This window comes from Panthera onca, chromosome F1, assembly GCF_046562875.1.
Source record: "Panthera onca isolate mPanOnc1 chromosome F1, mPanOnc1 haplotype 2, whole genome shotgun sequence".
Classification (NCBI taxonomy): Eukaryota; Metazoa; Chordata; class Mammalia; order Carnivora; family Felidae; genus Panthera; species Panthera onca.
The window spans coordinates 24,345,330-24,365,397 of NC_138355.1; the positions used below are offsets into that span (position 1 = coordinate 24,345,330).

The 20,068-nt window shown below is 38.2% G+C and overlaps 1 protein-coding gene across 4 annotated transcripts in view; it reads right to left on the minus strand.

The window, feature by feature from the left end:
* Window positions 1-20,068, minus strand: part of PLA2G4A (phospholipase A2 group IVA) — a 164,511-nt gene that overhangs the window by 77,824 nt on the left and 66,619 nt on the right. For all 4 annotated transcript variants that reach the window (XM_060643668.3, XM_060643670.3, XM_060643669.3 and 1 more), the window contains 4 exons: window positions 18,382-18,530; window positions 17,552-17,665; window positions 5,436-5,473; window positions 12-153 (listed from right to left, as the gene is read on the minus strand). In XM_060643668.3, coding sequence (XP_060499651.1) covers window positions 12-153; window positions 5,436-5,473; window positions 17,552-17,665; window positions 18,382-18,530 — 443 coding nt within the window. The remainder of the gene's footprint in view (window positions 1-11; window positions 154-5,435; window positions 5,474-17,551; window positions 17,666-18,381; window positions 18,531-20,068) is intronic.

Genomic DNA, 20,068 nt, shown 5'->3' on the forward strand with positions numbered 1-20,068 from the left:
TCCCAACTCACATCGCGCGTAGAATACAGGCCTCCACTCTTCTCTGGACCCAGGAGTTTCTTCATGTTTTCCTTTATGTTTTCTTTCCTCTGTTGTCTGAAAGTCTTCTCCTGATCACACAGAGCCATACTGAATCGGAGGTCTGGGGATGAACTGTATAGAGAACACAGTCGTGAGCCAATGTCCCCAGTAGCCTTGTTAAAATCACCCAGTCCCCGGTAGCTAACGCTGATACCTGCTCACTGTTCCCCTCAAGCCATTTCCTAGAAGGGGAGCTGAACAAGGGTATAAAATGATGGCTGTCTTAAAACTGTATGTTCCAAGGTGTGTTTCCAGAAAATATGGAGTAGGAGATGCTTTAGAAAAAACAAGCAGGCACACGAACGGCCAATGAGAAATTCATTGTATGATAGTAAAGACTTGGGGAAATATCTCAGAAAATAAAGCTGCTGAGATCTATTTGGCACAGTATTTCCCAAATTTATTTGATCAAGAATTCCTTCCCCTGGCTCTTCATTCCCCACTTCTCCATGACATACCACTGACATTCCAAAGAGTCTATGTTCTGTGGAGCATACTGGCAGAAATACTGTCTTTTTTTTTTTTTTTTAATTTTTTTTTTCAACGTTTTTTTATTTATTTTTGGGACAGAGAGAGACAGAGCATGAACGGGGGAGGGGCAGAGAGAGAGGGAGACACAGAATCGGAAACAGGCTCCAGGCTCCGAGCCATCAGCCCAGAGCCTGACGCGGGGCTCGAACTCACAGACCGCGAGATCGTGACCTGGCTGAAGTCGGACGCTTAACCGACTGCGCCACCCAGACGCCCCCAGAAATACTGTCTTAATGAATTGCCTTGTCTAAGAGATGTCCCCGGGTGACAAAAAAAAGGCACTGCTAACGCTAGAACTTCAGACAGCGACAAGTAAGTTTGACTGGAGGATTTCAGAGCTCTTACACTGTATACCCTTCCTCATAATAGCAGCGGCGGCAACTTCTCAGATCCCTAGACTATGCCAGAAACCACTTTAGATACGTAGGCATGTATCCCTGCAGAAATAATGGGAGTAAATCTCACACGTTATTATACAATATATTATTTTTCTAACTACCTATTACAGATTAAAAAAACCAAAGCTCTGAGAGGTTAGGATCACAGAGCAAATAGATGATGTATTTTCCTCAATGCAACAATTCCTCACAAACAAGTCCAATATTGTATTCTAAAACCAGCTTCTGAATTTAAAAATAGTAAAAAGCAGGAGCACTTGGGTGGCTTAGTCGGTTAAGCAATAGGTTCTTGATTTTGGCTCAGGTCATGATCTCATGGTTCATGGGATAAAGTCCCATGTTGGGCTCTGTGCTGACAGTGAGGAGTCTGCTTGGGATTCTCTCTCTCTCTCTCTCTCTCTCTCTCTCTCTGCCCCTCCCCGCTTTCTCTCTCTCTCTCTCCCTCTCAAAATAAATAAATAATTTTTTTAAAAAATAGGTTTTTTTAAATAATTTTTAAATTTTAAATTTAAAATAAAATTTTAAAAATTTTAAAAATTTTAAATTTTTTTTAAATAATTTTTTTAAAAAATTAAAAAAAATTTTTTTTTTAAAAAACAAAACAGAACAAGAAAACCTAGAACTCTATGTTGTGATGCAAATAAATCCAAATGTAGAAAGTAAGAATTTCGCTGATAAAATATTTAAAATATTGTCTCTTTACCATTCATAAAAGTAAGTCCTTCCCTTCAGAGTGAATTAAAATTAAGGAAACTTCTGTTAATTCAGTGCATTTATTCCTCGTAAAACATAGGCCAAAAGACGAGACTCCATAGCCTCTGGGCTATGTACTCTATAATGATCTTTGTTTACCAATAATATTTTAATTACTATTTCCCAAAGGACAAACATGGATAACTCACAAAAGAGGAAGTATGATTAATAATGAAAAACAGAAGAATACTTAGCTTCACTAGCAAATTTTTAAAATACTGTTATTATTTAGCAGTTTTTAAGAAATATTTTAAGTATTTATTTTCTAGTAAAAAGTAAATATATTCATTTTGGGAATATAAATTTGCAAAACACCTTTGAAAGTCATCAAGTGATGAGCACCAAAAATAATTAAAATGTATATTCCCTTTGAGTAGTTCTATTTTTGGATATATGCTTTAAGAAAACTAACTGTAGGGACACCTGGGTGGCTTACTCAGTTAAGCATCCTACTTTTGATCTTGGCTCGGGTCATGATATCATGGTTCATGAGACGTAGCCTCAAGTCAGGTTCATGCTGACAGTGCAGAGCCTGCTTGGGATTTTCTCTCTCCCTCGCCCTCTGCTCCTCTCCCCGCAAAATAAATAAACTTTAAAAAACAGAAAATTAACTGTAAATTTTGAAAAGAGCACTTAGCCATATTACCCAATAATAAAAAATGATCAGTATAGCACATCAAAGCATTGGATTGCACAGTTATTAAATTTGATTATTATGAAGCTTTCCAAGGAGCAAAAGAGTTACGAGTGAATCAGTAAGAATTTTTTAAGTCAAGTCTTAGGGGTAGATTCTCTATTATTATTTATTACAATATATTAGGTTGAGTATCTTCTAACCACTTTGAGAAATAAAAATCTCACCTGCACAGTTGTCTCTGTGAATCCATCTCAATTGTGTTTCCTTTTCTGCTCCTCAGAGTAATCACTACCTTAAACTTGCTCTTTATTATTCCAATGTATTTACACATTTATGAATTACAATTATTTATAAATTTATACATTTATAAATTATAAATATTTATAGCTTCACAGTATATATTTATATCTCTAAAAATACATAGAGTCATTTTGTATGTTTTTAATTTTTTTATAAATTCTATCAACTATATGTATTCTGCAATATTTTTTCCATTGACCATTTTGTTTTTAAGATTCATCTGTGTTTGTATATATAGGAACAATTCAAACATTTTTACTATTGTGAAGTATCTCCATTATATGATTATAGCATAAGTTATTCCATGAATATTGAGGTTGCTTCAAATTTCTGCAAACTATTACAAGCATTTTTACTAAGAACTTGTGGTGTACATGTGGAAAATTTTTCTACTTTGTATTAATATAAAATAATATGTGCTCTTTTTCTAAAGAACATCTCATTAAATCATCACAACAGATATGCTTATAAAGTACTCTTTTCTTATTTCACAAATGAGCAAAAGTGTCATTAAAAATGTTTCAACTGTTAACACAATTAGCAAGAGGCTGATTTAAAACTAGGATTTCTCATTCTGGAACTCCTGTTCCCTGTAATATACTAGGTAATATACTTGTAACATACTATGCTGATCACTATCCTACATTAAACACAAGGGCCATGATTTTTCAAAAAACCTATGAACAGAGCAATGAACACAGATATTTAGAAGATCAGTACAAACATGTAAAAGAAAAATAAAAAATGTTGAGTAATTTTATAAATACAATAACAAGTTTGGTTCATTTATTTTCCTCTTTTACATATTATCTTTAACTGTTTAATTTGATTTCTTGATTTTATTTTATATCTAATGAAAAACATTCCACGGAAAGTTAAATTTTTCTTTAAAGAACATTTCTGGGATACCTGGATGGCTCAGTTGGTTAAGTGTCCAACTCTTGCTTTTGGCTCAGGTCATGATATCACAGCTTCGTGGATTTGAGCCCCACATCAGGCTCTGTGCTGGCAGCGGAATCTTAGGATTCTCTCTCTCCCTCTCTCTCTGCCCCTCCCCCACTTGTGCTGTCTCTGTTTCTCTCAAAAGAAATAAATAAACTTTAAAAAATAATTTCTAAAGGGGCACCTGGGTGACTCAGTTGGTTGGGCAGCCAACTTCGGGTCAGGTCATGATCTCGCGGTTCGTGGGTTCGAGCCTGCGTGGGGCTCTGTGCTGACGGCTTGGAGCCTGGAGCCTGCTTTGGATTCTGTGTCTCTCTGCCCCTCCCTGCTCACGTTCCGCCTCTCTCTCTCTCTCAAAAATAAATAAGCATTTAAAATAATAATAATAATAATTTCTAAGAACATTTCCATTTCAGAGTCAAGACAAATGAACAGATAAAAATAGTTTGATCAAAGTTCATTATAAATATATAGTAAATTGCTTCTGAACATATGTATCTTATTTAGCTGAGTTTTTTTCCTCCATTTTTTGATATCTGTACTTTGTTAAAGCAAATTTCTTTTACATAATATGGTCCTAATTACATCAGTGAAGATCATTTCCCATTAAGACAAATAGCATGACTTTCTACTCAAATAGCAAAAGTTCTTTTAATCTCATGCTAAAATCTCATGTTATACCACATTTTTAAAAATTTTAGACAGAGAAAGAGAAAGCCTGAGTGGGAGAGAGGGGCGAGGGGGGCGGGAGGGAGGAGAGAGGGAGAAGGAGAGGGAGAGAGAGGATCTTAAGCAGGCTTCACAATGTGGGGCTCAATGCCAAGACCCTGGGATCATGACCTGAGCTGAAATCAAGAGTAGGATGCTCAACTGAATGAGCCACCCAGGTGCCCCCAAAATATACCATGTTTTAGCAAGAATCAACACAATGCAAAATAATGCAACTCAATTACTTGGACTGTCCTATGAGACTTCCTGACATATCTTGAGGGACAAGTAGTAATTTATGCAATAATTTACAAGGTTGAATCAACATGTTCTAGGAACCTAAAATAAGAGAAAGAAATACCGAGCCCAATGTCAACGTGTCCCTCAGCATTCATTTGGCAAATCACAATATAGGAGAATGTTACACTAATAAATGCAGTGTTTGGGAGAATTAAATGTGTACTAGTTACTTCAGTAAAACCCACTTCAACAGGGAAGTTCAAGGAGACACAGAGAGTTTGAAGGAGGTCGGATGTACTGAACTCAGCGTTAGATCCAGCTAATTCTCCGGGCAGGCCTAACTCCCCTAAGATGCACCATTTGAAAATAAATAAATGATTTTCCAACATTTTTTTTGGAGGCCACTTTGAAACAGCAACATGCTTCATGGAACTTTACTATCTCTGTGAACAAAAACAATCTCATTTTCAGTTTTTCCTTTTTATAGTTTCCTGTTTATGTTTACTTTCATGTTCTTGAGTATCTATCTGAATCAACAACGAAAAAGAGGCTTAACTAACCATATTTGTTCATTTCTACGGGAAGTAAACCAGAGGGAGGACTCTTTCTAAAAGCCCTTATTGACCTGATAAAAACTACCAGGAAAAGTAAGCAAAGATACAAAATTTATTATTTTTTAATGCCATAGCTATTAGGGAAGAGCTAAAGAAAAGTTTATTTAATGTGTTTTTTATGTTCAAAAGCTCTCAGAATTATTTCTTATTTTAAAAGTGGACCCTTAACAATTAAAATAAGATAGTGAATCACTCACAATATTTTCCACCCAATGAAATAAATGCACTTACCAAACTTCAAGAGACATTTCCAGAAACATTTCAGTGACCTAGAACAGATACATTCATCAGATTCGGTCATAAAATGGATGTGTATTATATATAATGCAAACAAAGTCAAAACCATTTTTGAGTGCCAGATTGTTTTTAAGCTAAAAGAGTCCTAAAGATAAAAGTAACATAGCTTCATGGATATACATCAATAAATACATGTTTTTGCTATTTTTAATGATATAAATCTATTTAATCAGTCATTTTAGTAAACATAAGAATTGCTTCTGCATAGTTGTTTTCCTCCTTCACTGAAAGGAGGTAGTTGAATTCTGCAGTCATTATGGATGAGACATAAAAATTGCCTGAGCTCTAGGGGCACCTGGGTAGCTAGTCAGTTAAGTGTCCGACTTTTTCTTTTTTTTAATGCTTACTTATTTTTGAGAGAGAGACAGAGCATGAGTGGGGGCAGAGCAGAGACAAAGGGAGACACAGAATCCGAAGCAGGCTCCAGGCTCTGAGCTGTCAGCACAGAGCCTGACGTGGGGCTCGAACCCATGAACCGTAAGAGCATGACCTCAGCCTCGGATACCTAACTGACTGAGCCTCCCAGGTGCCCCTAAGTGTTCAGTGGCTCAGGTCATGATCTCATGGGGCTCACAGGGTCAAGCCCCATGTTGGATTCTGCACTGACCACGCAGAGCCTGCTTGGGATTCTCTCTCTCTCCCTCTCCCATACTCCCGTGTGTGTGCGCACTTCACACCCCGTCTCTCTCAAAATAATAAAACATTTTTGAAAAATTGCCTGAGTCCTAAAAAACTATGAAGATATTCTGCCTGTTATTCAGGAACTGTCCCCGGGCCTCCAGACAGAGGCAGAAGTGGTCAGGAGGTTAAAGAAAGCCTGGGTGAAAATTCACACGTGTGCATTTGTGACAAATGTGGGCTGTCAGAGACTGGAGACAGAACATCTATCCAAGGTGGCAGCAGGACCAGGGGCCAGCCAACTGTGGTTAGCTCAAGAAACATCTACAAATGGGAGGTGGGGCTCAGGTTTTCATTTTCCAACACTCTGTGAGCTAACCAAATTTCTGGGAGGACTCTATCCTGCCAATGAGCCAATTTTAGTCTAATGGAAAAGAGAGTGATTAATATCCAAAGAGAAAAAGGGGGATTAAAAGGTATCTCTCCAGGGACTATAATTCTGTTGTATAGAAAGACATTCTCTGTACTATCCCTGTCATTAGTTATGAATAATGTAATTTTAGACTGTCTTGAGAACCAATTGAGAAAATGTTTTGAAGATTGCTGCATAATTATAAAATAGTGCTATTATTTTTATCATATCAGTTACCATAGAATATAGTTAGAGTGAACCTTTCCAATACCTTCAAATAGACCAGAACTCAGATATGTCTCTTAAAAGGTGAAGACGGCATTTTCAGAAGCAACACAAAATGCTATAGATTACTGGCTTTGTTTTCTGTTTGGTTTCGGAAGATGGAAAAAAACAAACCAGAAGGAGCTTTCCAAAAGGTTAAAATAAGTTCACGGATAATTCTCAGCACTGAATTTTATAAGAAAAAGGTATGGAAATCATCTGTACAAGAATTTGCCTCTCCCACTAAACTGTATCTATCCTATATAGATCTATCTTATATGTATTTATATGTATCTTATATGTATCTATTTTATATAGCTCTCTATTACTAGTTCATTGCAGGGTTTGGCATATGAGACATAATCAATATCTGCTGAATTGCTGTGCATGTGTGTGTGAGGGAGCACATAAGGCAGTCTTTTCTTGTTAAGAAACATTCCATCGCTACTAAACATAAAATCATGGGCTGGTGTAACACAGACAGCCGTTCCTATGAAGTCCTATGAACCTTTACTCATCAAAGCAACATATCAATATCACTTTGCAGTTATCAAAATAATCAAGAATCCCAGTACAAGTAGAATTCCACATGCCCAGATGAATCATAGTTCAGTTATAAGTAAAAAAGATGAGTGGTTTGGGGCGCCTGGGTGGCCCAGTCAGGTCAGCATCTGACTTAGGCTCAGGTCATGATCTCATGGTTCATGAGTTTAAGGCCCACATCGGGCTCTGTGCTGATAGCTCGGAGCCTGGAGCCTGCTTCAGATTCTGTGTCTCCCTCTCTCTCTGCCCTCCCCCGCTCATGCTCTGTCTCTTTCAAAAATAAATAAACATTTAAAAAAAAATCTTAAAAAAGGTGACTGGCTTCTAAACAATTACTGTAACTGTAGTCTGTTCTATCAATGTTAGTAGCACCGCTCAGACCACATCCCGACACATCATGTCTATTCCCCATTTCTAAATTTCAAATGGAGTCTTTCCTAAAGAGGGCTTGGAAAACTTTATATTGAATGAGCTTGCTCTGGATATTTAGTGAGAAAAACAAGACATGGGTAAAAACATAAGTCTGTTTTCTACCCTCCCTCATGCCCCCGAATACATGAAAGCTGGTATTAAAATAAGACTAGATTTACTGTTTTCATTTCCAGAGGGCAAAAACACCATGGGAGAATGGAAACTAAAAGAACAAAATTACAACTCATTGTGCAGTTTTCTAACAAATGGAAAGATTTTAAGCTGGAATGGGCTTCCTAGTCCAATGTGCCACGTCATGACAGACTTCCCAACTGGAAGGTCCCTAAGCAATTTGTACGGTAAGATATTCAGTGCCTGGATATATCTAATGCCAACTTAATAAGTAAAAGGAAAATCAACTGTGCTATGTTTATGGTCACATTGGTCTTCAGAATGTCCCTTACACATCCAGCCATAGCACTTCTTGGCTGAGACATTCATAATCTTTGACTGACTGATAAGAATCCTTAAATGAAGGCAGGATGAGAGAAAGGAAGACACAGGATTTTCCTGCCATTGGCAATATTACAGAATATGGTGTGGAGGGACTTGCCGCATGGATGGGGATCTTCACTTCCTCATGTTGCCCAAGTGGATCACCCACAATCTGGAGGAAATTTTAAACTCTCCCACTTGACGTGCCATGCTCAGACATGCCATGAAGACTGACATTTACAATCTCTCCGCACCTTTTACCTGAAACATGTCATTCGGATGCAATAGCCACAAAAGCATGTACTTCCTGTGAGGCATGAAACAAGTATTGTAAATTCCTTCCCACCCACTGCACGAAGCAGCTTTGCATCACAGTCTTCCACACTGCTGGCACCACCAAGGTAAGTTGAAGAAAGGTGACCCCGTCTGGCTGGCTCTCCCCAACCCCATAACGCTTAGCTAGGAGCCAGACGAAGAAGAAGAACTTCACCTCTTCTAGGAATTATAAATGTAAGAAGCAGGCTGTGCTCATTGTCCGTTCTTGTGGAAAACAACAATCTCACCTTTGAATTCCACAGTGGAAAGCAATGTTACATGCTACAACAGGAGATGTTCAGCGTGGGGAGGGGGTGTGGGCCCAGAGGAAAGAACCTATATAGAGAAGCCATTTTAAACTTAAAAATAATGTTTTAAAAGTATCTAATCCACTAATCCTTGCAAACTTTCCAGGGTCATTCTGAAATGATAAAGCGAAAGCAACAAACATAGTGCTTGGCATGAGAGAGGTTGTTTAAAATTATCACAAAGAGATGCAGACAAATGATTTTAAACTTAAGAACCTACCCTATTGGTAAAGAGCTCTCCAAATGCACTCTGCCTTTTCTTAAATTTTTTTTTTAAATGTTTATTTATTTTTGAGAGAGACAGAGACAGAATGTGAGTGGGTTGGGGCAGAGAGAGAGGGAGGCACAGAATCAGAAGCAGGCCCCAGGGCTCCGAGCTGTCAGCACAAAGCCTGACGCAGGGCTCGAACTCACGAGCTGCGAGATCACGACCTGAGTCGAAGTTGGACGTTCAACCGACTGAGCCACATTTTTCTTATTAACATACTCTAGCACTTACAACCTTCACTTTCAATAAAACATTATATTGAATTCTGATCCCTCCCGAGTCAGGTACTCTTTTTCTCCCCCTTAGCAGACTAAAACAGCAACTAATCACCAAGTAGTTTCAATAATCATTTACATTGTTTGAATTATAAAATATGTTCTGCTTTGTCTCTGTATAACTGACCTGTGCAAGAAACATAAAGTTACATTTAAGAAATAAGGGCCACTTGCACTAAGAATCATGTTTCCATACACTGTCACTCTATCCAGTGAAGAAGGAACCAGGTGTGGATCTAACAAGAGGCAACTCAAGTGTGAAGCAGAAATTACAATCCCACCAATACAAGCCAGACCCCCTCCAGATAAATTTTGCACTTTTAAAATGGAATGAGATACTGCTAACATCACTTTTTCAAATGTGTCTGATTTTTAATAACGAAAAACTAATGTTTGTTTATTTTTTTAACTGAGATATAATTGACATTTAACATTAGTTTCAGGTATATAGCATAATGATTCAATATTTATATATATTGCAAAATGATCACCATAGTAAGTCTGGTAACATATATGATTTCTTAAGAAAATAAAATTAGCATTTACTACCAGGAATCATCGAATCCATTCACCCAAGAATTCAGGATAACTGTGTCCCACGCCCCCACCCTCCGCCAAATATCACGGATAGTCTTAAAAGATTTGAAAGATTAAAAAATACACTATTTCCCCTAGTCATGTTCCACTCTATCACGCAGCTTTCCTCCTTTCATCTGAGGATGATGTCTCTTTCCTTCATTTAAGGTCCCTTTTCTTTACGTGGACATTGGAAATTCTAAACCTGACTTCCAAGAGCACTGTTACTAAACCAAGCATTCTCTCTTTTTCTCCAAATGGGAATTTCCCAGACTCTAGTTTTTTTTTTTTTTTTTTTTTTTTAACTTAATTTACTTTCATTATTCCTGTCTGAGCAGTTCCTAGATTCTCTGTATTTCCCATAAGTACATTCATTAATCCATTCATCCAAAAATGATTCAAGCATCTAATGTGTATCAGGCTAGGTATGCAATGGTAATTAAGGTGAATGTGTTCTACTCCTTGATGGAACTTGATGGAACTTAGGTCCAGTAGAGGACCCCCCCAGGGATACAAGAACATTCTAAAGTGCCTTATAATTTAAAAGTTGTCTTGTGAAAATGTCAAAAAAAGACTCACATATGTTTCCATTGATAGCATCCCCAAATAAAAATGCATTCTCTTTTAAAGCCAGGAATTATTTGGCCTGTGTTTGAACTCTGACCTGCATCCAACGGATGACATTCACATCTTAGCCAAAGATCCCCCAGACTTCTCATCAAAGTATATACTTCTCTTGTTTCCTTTCCAAACTTTGCTTTGTCTCATTCACTTCGCTAAATTATAGTCTTAGCCTTCACACATCAATACATGGTTTTCCAAAGAAATCATCCTGACACTAACTTATTCTGAACTCAGCATCAACACTACCATTTTTTTAAAAAGCTTTGTCACTATCTCTTCTATAGAACTACCTCTTGCATTTTCAAGTTTGCAATCATGAATAAGCAACAATCAAAGAAAGCAATCAGCCAGAACTAGATACCACAGCAGTCATGAGACATGGCTATTTTTAAATAATACCACTAATAGCTAAGTAAAGATGGCAAATAAAAACACCATACCATGTAAACTTAGAGGCCACCTTCCTCAGAGTATTGGCCTAAACAAACTAATTTTGTCTAGAAAATAAAAAGAATAATTATCTTACTTCAAAATCTCAGCATTTTTATGATCCTCTTGAAGTGGGCTACTTTGTTTACACAAAACACACTAAATTCTGAAGACGTTATATCTTTCCACTTTAAAACAGGATTCTGTAACCCACAGCCACACTTGATCTATTCAGTAACAGGTGACTAGAGCATTTTTGAACTGTCTTAAAACAAATGATCACGAAACTTATAGGCTCTACCTGTATATACAAATAAGTTCATTTTGCTAAGTTCAAACAAATATGTTTCATAGTTAAGTCAGTTCCATGAACCAAATGACAGATAATTAAATCTGGCCAGTTATAATTATAATGAGAATATCTAATATTTATTTAGTGCTTACTGGGCCAGGCACCGTTCTAAAGCTTTCCATACGTCAATTAATTTAACCATAACCACAAACTTAAGAGGTGGGTACTATATATAACCCTGTTTCACAGACGAGGATGGCAAAGAAAAAGAAACAACTTGTCCAACATCACATGGCGAATAATTAACAGAATTGGGATTCCAACCCAGGCAGCGGCTGGCTGACTCTGAGCTGGGGGGTCAAAAACAGCAGGTCCTGCCAATTTCTCTCAGATGACAACTTTGATGCTCTCTCAACTTGTGACTCCAATAATCACAACCTCACCTTATTTTATTTATTTGTTTATTATTATTTTTTCAATATATAAAATTTATTGTCAAATTGGTTTCCATACAACACCCAGTGCTCATCCCGAAAGGTGCCCTCCTCAATACCCATCACGCACCCTCCCCTCCCTCCCACCCCCCATCAGCCCTCAGTTTGTTCTCAGTTTTTAAGAGTCTCTTATGTTTTGGCTCCCTCCCTCTCTAACCTCTTTTTTTTTTTCCTTCCCCTCCCCCATGGGTTTCTGTTAAGTTTCTCAGGATCCACATAAGAGTGAAAACATACGGTATCTGTCTTTCTCTGTATGGCTTATTTCACTTAGCATCACACTCTCCATCACACGTTGCTACAAAGAACACAACCTCACCTTAAATGCCAGCTAGAAAACAAAAAATGTGGACCCAGCTCTAAGATTGCCTTCTCTAATGATAATAATAATAATAATGACAACAAACAATAATAATAAAGAGAAGAATGATAAATAAATTAAATAAATAAATAAATAAATAAATAAATAAATAAATAAATAATGGAGTGACAAATCACAGTCTTGGGAAGGGCCAGATCTACCGTAAATTCCCACTCTGTGACTTCTCTGGTCCTCACTGCCGCAAGCAATCTTTCTTTCAACTCCTACGGATGCATTATAGCTGCTGCCACACTCATTTTCCTCAAGTTACCCTGCACTCCTCATACCTGTCTGTTGCCACAGAAGTAGTCTGCTTTTTGTTTTCTTTTTTTTTCATCCTACAAACTTTATTTATTTATTTTTAAATATATGAAATTTATTGTCAAATTGGTTTCCATACAACACCCAGTGCTCATCCCAACAGGTGCCCTCCTCAGTACCCATCACCCACCCTCCCCTCCCTCCCACCCCCCATCAGCCCTCAGTTTGTTCTCAGTTTTTAAGAGTCTCTTATGCTTTGGCTCTCTCCCACAACTGATGAATGGGCAAAGAAATTGTGGTTTATATACACAATGGAGTACTATGTGGCAATGAGAAAGAATGAAATATGGCCCTTTGTAGCAACATGGATGGAACTGGAGAGTGTTATGTTAAGTGAAATAAGCCATACAGAGAAAGACAGATACCATATGGTTTCACTCTTACGTGGATCCTGAGAAACTTAACAGGAACCTATGGGGGAGGGGAAGGAAAAAAAAAGACCTTTTTGTTTTCAATAGTAAACATTCTTTATCTACTAACTTGTTGCTTACTAATACATCTGAGAAAGAAGCCAAATCCTGTTTGCCCGAAATTCCCCATTACCTGGTCAAAAACCTTCCATGACTCACTGCTGTCGGTAAGAAAACACCCAAATTCCAACATCTAACATCTGAAATTTGAACTCTGCTATAGTTTGATCCCAGCGTACCCATTCTACCCTCACGCATGAATGCTCTGCTCCCATCACACTGGTCTAGACGCTGTTTCCTGAACATGCTTGTCGTTTTTAGGCCCATGACTATGAACAAAGGCTCAGGCTAGTCTCTCCACCAGAAGGGCTTTCCATCCCTTTAGTGATCCAACCACATCCTTCCTTTAAGGACAAGCCTAAGCCATTGATAGCCACTGTAAGTAACTCACTGAAACCCCATCCCCCTTCACCTCCCTGCCCTCGTCTCCTACCACAATCTCTGCTACTCTTTCTCTGTGTTCCAGCCATATTCTCCTCCTTGCTGTTACTCAACATGGCAGGCAAACTTTCACTTCAGGACTTTTCTACTCAGAACAACTTCTGCCCCCGATATTATCCGAGATGTTTTCTTAGCCACATTTTTGGAACTGCACTTGCAACCCCCTTTACCCACATATACAAATGCCCCTCTCTTCCTTCACTAGTTTATTCAGCACTTACTGCTATCATTATCTAACACAAGCAACTTTTACTTACTTATCTTGCTTCTTGTCTCTCTTACTAAATAGAATATAAGTTCCAAAGATGCTCAACGTTGCTCCTCATCAGGGAAATACAAATCAAAACCACACTCAGATATCACCTCACGCCAGTCAGAGTGGCCAAAATGAACAAATCAGGAGACTATAGATGCTGGAGAGGATGTGGAGAAACGGGAACCCTCTTGCACTGTTGGTGGGAATGCAAATTGGTGCGGCCGCTCTGGAAAACAGTGTGGAGGTTCCTCAGAAAATTAAAAATAGACCTACCCTATGACCCAGCAGTAGCACTGCTAGGAATTTACCCAAGGGATACAGGAGTACTGATGCATAGGGGCACTTGTACCCCAATGTTTCTAGCAGCACTCTCAACAATAGCCAAATTATGGAAAGAGCCTAAATGTCCATCAACTGATGAATGGATAAAGAAATTGTGGTTTATATACACAATGGAATACTACGTGGCAATGAGAAAGAATGAAATCTGGCCCTTTGTAGCAACGTGGATGGAACTGGAGAGTGTGATGCTAAGTGAAATAAGCCATACAGAGAAAGACAGATACCATATGTTTTCACTCTTATGTGGATCCTGAGAAACTTAACAGAAACCCATGGGGGAGGGGAAGGAAAAAAAAAAAAAAAAAAAAGAGGTTAGAGTGGGAGAGAGCCAAAGCATTAGAGACTGTTAAAAACTGAGAACAAACTGAGGGTTGATGGGGGGTGGGAGGGAGGGCAGGGTGGGAGGGAGGGCAGGGTGGGTGATGGGTATTGAGGAGGGCACCTTTTGGGATGAGCACTGGGTGTTGTATGGAAACCAATTTGACAGTAAATTTCATATATTAAAAAATAAAAAAAAAATAAAATAAAATAAAAAAAAAAAAAAAAAAAAAAAAAAAAAGTCTATTTTCCCACATTATATCCTCCCAGTCTGCTCCCTCTCACCTCTGTGAACACTGTAGAAAGAAGCCCACATTCCTCTGAAAGGTCTGGTTCAGAGGTGAGGCAAGGCTAGACAGCTTGCATAGGGCACACCACATGATCTCGAGAAGACAGGGGCTCTCCAACCTGTGGTGCGCATTCACCTTTCTCCCCTCTACCATAACAGGTCACTAATCAAACAACTGTCCTTCAGATAAAAACTGCAAAGGACTCAAGAACAGAGTGATGTAAAAAAAAAAAAAAAGCGGGGCGCCTGGGTGGCGCAGTCGGTTAAGCGTCCGACTTCAGCCAGGTCACGATCTCGCGGTCTGTGAGTTCGAGCCCCGCGTCAGGCTCTGGGCTGATGGCTCGGAGCCTGGAGCCTGTTTCCGATTCTGTGTCTCCCTCTCTCTCTGCCCCTCCCCCGTTCATGCTCTGTCTCTCTCTGTCCCAAAAATAAATAAAAAACGTTGAAAAAAAAAAAAAAAAAAAGCTGCTTGTCCAACTGTTTTCTCAGGCACACTTAAGAAAATAATTATGTAAGCTACTTTAAATTCAGGAACGTAGAGAGTCTTTTTTAGAGCCCGGAGGTTATACAGCTAACCATAGGAAATGACAGGAGGAGAGGAAATGCATGTTTCCCTACAATATTTTCTCTTATAATCAGACTGAAGAGGGGGAAAAGCATACTTTGGGAAGGCCAATCCATGCTTACAAAGCTCTCAGCAAACGTTTATTAAGAACCAACTCCAGCAACATGCCTTAGGAAGGTCGGGGGATGTTAGCCTCGACCATCTTTAAAGTTTACCCACGGCTCATCAACGTGTGCCTGCCAAGCCTTGTGACTTGCCAGGCCCCAACTTGCTTTCTTCTTTCAAGACTACATGCCTTTGCATTTATATAGAGCTTAATGTGTTCTAAGCACTATGTGTATGTATGGATACATCCATGTGCATACAGTATTGATATATAGTTCTATAACCAAGCACCATTATATATTTAATATGTAATAAATTATATACTTAATAAATACATAAAAGAAGTAACTTTTAATCTATACCTTATGTACTAAAGTGTATAAAAGTATAATTAAATAATTATAATAATTAAATACATAAATATATAAATATATACAAATAACATATGTAAATCTATATAAATCTATAAATCTATAAATATTTATATTTTTATATAAATCTATATTAAATATATAATTATATCTAAATATATTTAAAATACATGTATACATAATACACATTATATATTATACAACTATATAAATAAAATTAACTCATCTAATCATATGAGATATTATCTCCATTTGACAGATGAGCAAATCGAGGCACAGAAGAGCTAAGTGATTTGACCAGGATAAAACAGATAGTAAGGGACAGAGCTGGCATTTCAACACCAAATAGCCTGGCTTCAAATGCCAAGGGATTAAATCACCATGTTCACTGTTCAGTCTATTCAAAATCACCTACTAATACGCAGCCATCCCTGGCTTCCTCCCCCAACACAGTCTGTCTTTATTCTGTCTTCCTACCATACTCTGCACATTCCTCATTGATGCTTATCTCACTGGATGGTGGTTTCATTTCATCACGTTCACATCTCCTAAGCCTGCTTCCTATTTCCACCCCTACCTCACCTCCACCCCACAGAAAGACAACTGAGGGAAAAGCCTCCTGTGTCTTGTTCTTTCTTATATTCCTCGCACAGAACACAGTGGCTGGTACACAGGGCACTTCCATAAACATTTGCAAGAGGGATGAACGAAATAACTTCAAAAAGTCAACAGAACTGTGGGCTGTGTATCTCTTGGCACTGGATTAAGACATACAGAAGACATGCTTCCAGAAGCAGCTCAGGGAGTCGGCAGAGAGTGCGTAACTAGAGTGTCCTCAGGCACCTGGGCTGCTCTGATTGCATGAACTGGTCAGGTGGCCCTTTGGGCTTGAGTTGGTTTCTAAATCGGTATACCCTCATTCAATAAGTATACCCTATGTATTAACTCTGTAATTGGACATGCATAACTAGTATTCCTGACCTATAGGATTTTAGTGTACGGGGAGAGGGAGGGAGGTGAGCAACGGAATGATTTAAATGATTCAGTCCCAATGAATACCACAGATAATTATCTTAGGAGTTCGGAGAAGGAGGAGGTCACTTGGGATAGCAATGGCTAGGGAGGTGAGACTTAAGGAATAGGCAGGTTTGAGTGAAGACAGCAATTTGAAGTCATTCCAAGAATGAGCAAAAACAGAGCCTCTCCCAATAAGAAATTAATGTATTAACCAGTCCCTGCATACTTGTCCACCAGTTGTTTACATTTCTCACTGTAAAGTATTAAATTAGTTTCTTATAAAATTCAAAATCCAATGTTTGCTCTGTAGTGATAATTTTTCTAAGGCTTTATTGTTCCTAAATTATTGAAATTTCAGAAACGCAGCAAACCTAGCATTATAAAGAGAATAAAAACCCCAAGACTATTCCTGTTGACCTTTCATTGCTTCAGCCCTAATTGTTTGAGGATTGTTTGAGACAGATCCTCCACAGAGGCTTAATTTATTACTAAGCATGTAATTTTGGAACAGTTTGGACGTCCCAATAGTTTTCTGAGTTCACTCCCTCATTCTCTCTTCTCTGCTATTCCTTTCAGATTTCATATCTTCTTTCAGCTTCCCAAAAGTTTTGTTAGACCTGCCAGTGGGATCCAAAGTCATTGCCTCACTGAGAGCAACAACAGAGATTAATGTCTTAATAGTATTTACTGTGATACCTCAACCAAAGTCTATAAATATCAAAACAATAAAAAGATTAGTATAAGAAGTAAAAGGGAAAACAAAATTTTCCTGTTTAAAACACAAACATTCAAACAAACAAAGAAATAAAATTCCAGAATAAAGTGATTTTTATCTGACATAGGGTTGAAAAATAATCCTGTTGTGTTGCTTACTTGGTTGAAAATAAAAGGAACCTCTTTCTTCTCTCCCACTCTGATAGAGGATATGGGGAATGTTGCTGTTCCTAGAGTTTCATCCATGACGTAATTGGCATCCATTAATGTGACCTGTAGACATTAAAAGGTAAAGCACAAGAACACAATTTCTCTTGGATCTTTGGAAATTATATCTAAAATCTCCACCACAATCAATAAATGAAAGTTTTCAAATGATCTTTAATAATCATTTGAGGTCCTCAACATTCAGCTTTGTTATAATACTTTGTCTTTTCTTTCAGACACATTTGCTACTAAAATAATAATTTTTTTTCATTTTCCTGATTGACGTCTTCATTATCATGCTTTCAAAAATGGGACTTTATCCCCTCTCAGGGGAAATGCTATTTTGGAGTATGAGAAATAAATTAACGTAGAAAACCCATGCAACCATTTTGGAAATCATCTATTTTAACTTCATTGAAAGTTAATGATTTTAAGTTAGAAACCTTAAGTTACCTTAAAGTCACAATCAATTGACAGTAGGGTTATTCTGTTATACTTGGACTTTTCTCTTTATAACAGAAAATGTTTTCTCCAAAGCACTCAAGGAGGATAAACGATTCTTCCCAGCCCTACCTAACTCTTGTGTTTTCCACTGGACCTTCCCATCACCCGGGCGGGGGGGGGGGGGTGTCACATCACCTGGGGGGCACCATCTGGAGCCTAGTGTGCCATGCTGCACAGCTGGACTCCAACTACACCCAACTGAAGAGAAGGGACAAAGCTCAGGCACCAACTTCAACATGAATTATGACCATTGAACAGTCCACAAATGATTCACTGACCTCCAAAACATTTTCCTGATTAGGATCCAAAATAAATTCAAAGGTCTCATTCCACACTGGGTTTATGTCATTATTGAAGTGTCTTGTTCTCTTCCTGCTGTCAGGGGTTGAGGAGATGAAAAGTTCCACATAGGGATCTGGGGTATCAACTATAGACAGCAAACACAAGGGAGAAGGATACAAAGATGTGATTCATAATTCCTAATTTGTTTTTACTGTATGCTCTGTCAGATTATTTTTAATGAATCTGCCATCACATATTCAAAATGTCTGAGACAAGGTACTACATAACAGAAGAACATCACAGGTTATATACTTCTTACACATTATGTCCCTGCCCTTCACAACAGTCTTGTGGGAAGGAATCGTTTATTAGGTGCTTTACTCAGAATTCTTCTGTCCACTTTAGGACATGTTCAGTCAACATGTCAGTCCAACTGCTAAATGATGAGAGCAATCTCACCCAGCTAACTACAATATAACCGTCACCCCAGGACTCTGATGGTGACAAGGTCATGGGTTCAGGATCATAGTCTACAACAGAAAAAAATTATCCTAATTACTTTCTTTGCCAAACAATGACAGTCAGTGTGAGATAAATATTGTAGTTATAGGGTTGCCTTGTATAGCTGTACAGGCTGCACACTGAACAGCACCTGTATTAGTAATCCATGTATGTTTCTGTATTTATTATAGCAGTACTCAATCACATGGAAGTGGGTGTCTCAAGGAAGTGACAGCTTTTTCTTTTCTTTTTTTTTTTAAACTTTTTAAAATGTTTATTTATGTTTGAGAGACAGAGCACAGGCAGGGGAGGAACAGTGAAAGAGGGAGACACAGAATCTGAAACAGGCTTCAGGCTCTCTCAGCACAGAGCCCAAAATGGAGCTCGAACTCACAAACCATGAGATCATGACCTGAGCCGAAGTCAGAAGCTTGCTTAACCAACTGAGCCACCCAGGTGCCCCAGGAAGTGACAGCTTTTTCTTTTCTTTTTTTTTTTTTTAATTTTTAATTTTTAATTTTTTAATATATGAAATTTACTGTCAAATTGGTTTCCATACAACACCCAGTGCTCAGTGACAGCTTTTTCTACTGTACATAAAGACTTGCTTGAGTCAGGGCATGATGTGGGTACCATTTTAAATAGAAAGAAACAAAGGTACTATTTAAATTTCTTCCCACTATATATACACTTAACAACAAGGCAACTGACTAAGCCGTGGAAACATTGATCACTCCCTCCTTAGTGGTTCCACTGAATCCTTCACCGTCTTACAGCATTGCACACACTACATTTCATGGATGTAATTACACATTTATCTTTTCCTACAAGACTGTCAACAGCTTGAGGGCAGCCATCAAGTCTGACTCAACTTTATCTCTTTAGAACTTAACAACCATCCCAATATTCATAGGGCTCCTAACTTAAGGACTTGACTTTTCTCTTTAACACATCCTTTCCCAAGTGGCCATTGTAATTCATAACCACAAAAACCAACAGTTGAGTAATGCCTGCTAGGATCTCCGTTAAGCACTGTACACACATAAGTCTCATTCAGATCTCCCAACAGTACTACAAGGTAAGTGCTCTGTTGAAACAACAGGAACTGAGGGATGTTAAGCAATCTGTCTACTATCATCCAGCTGGTAAGTCTCAGGGGAAGTTCTGACTGCAACAATCATT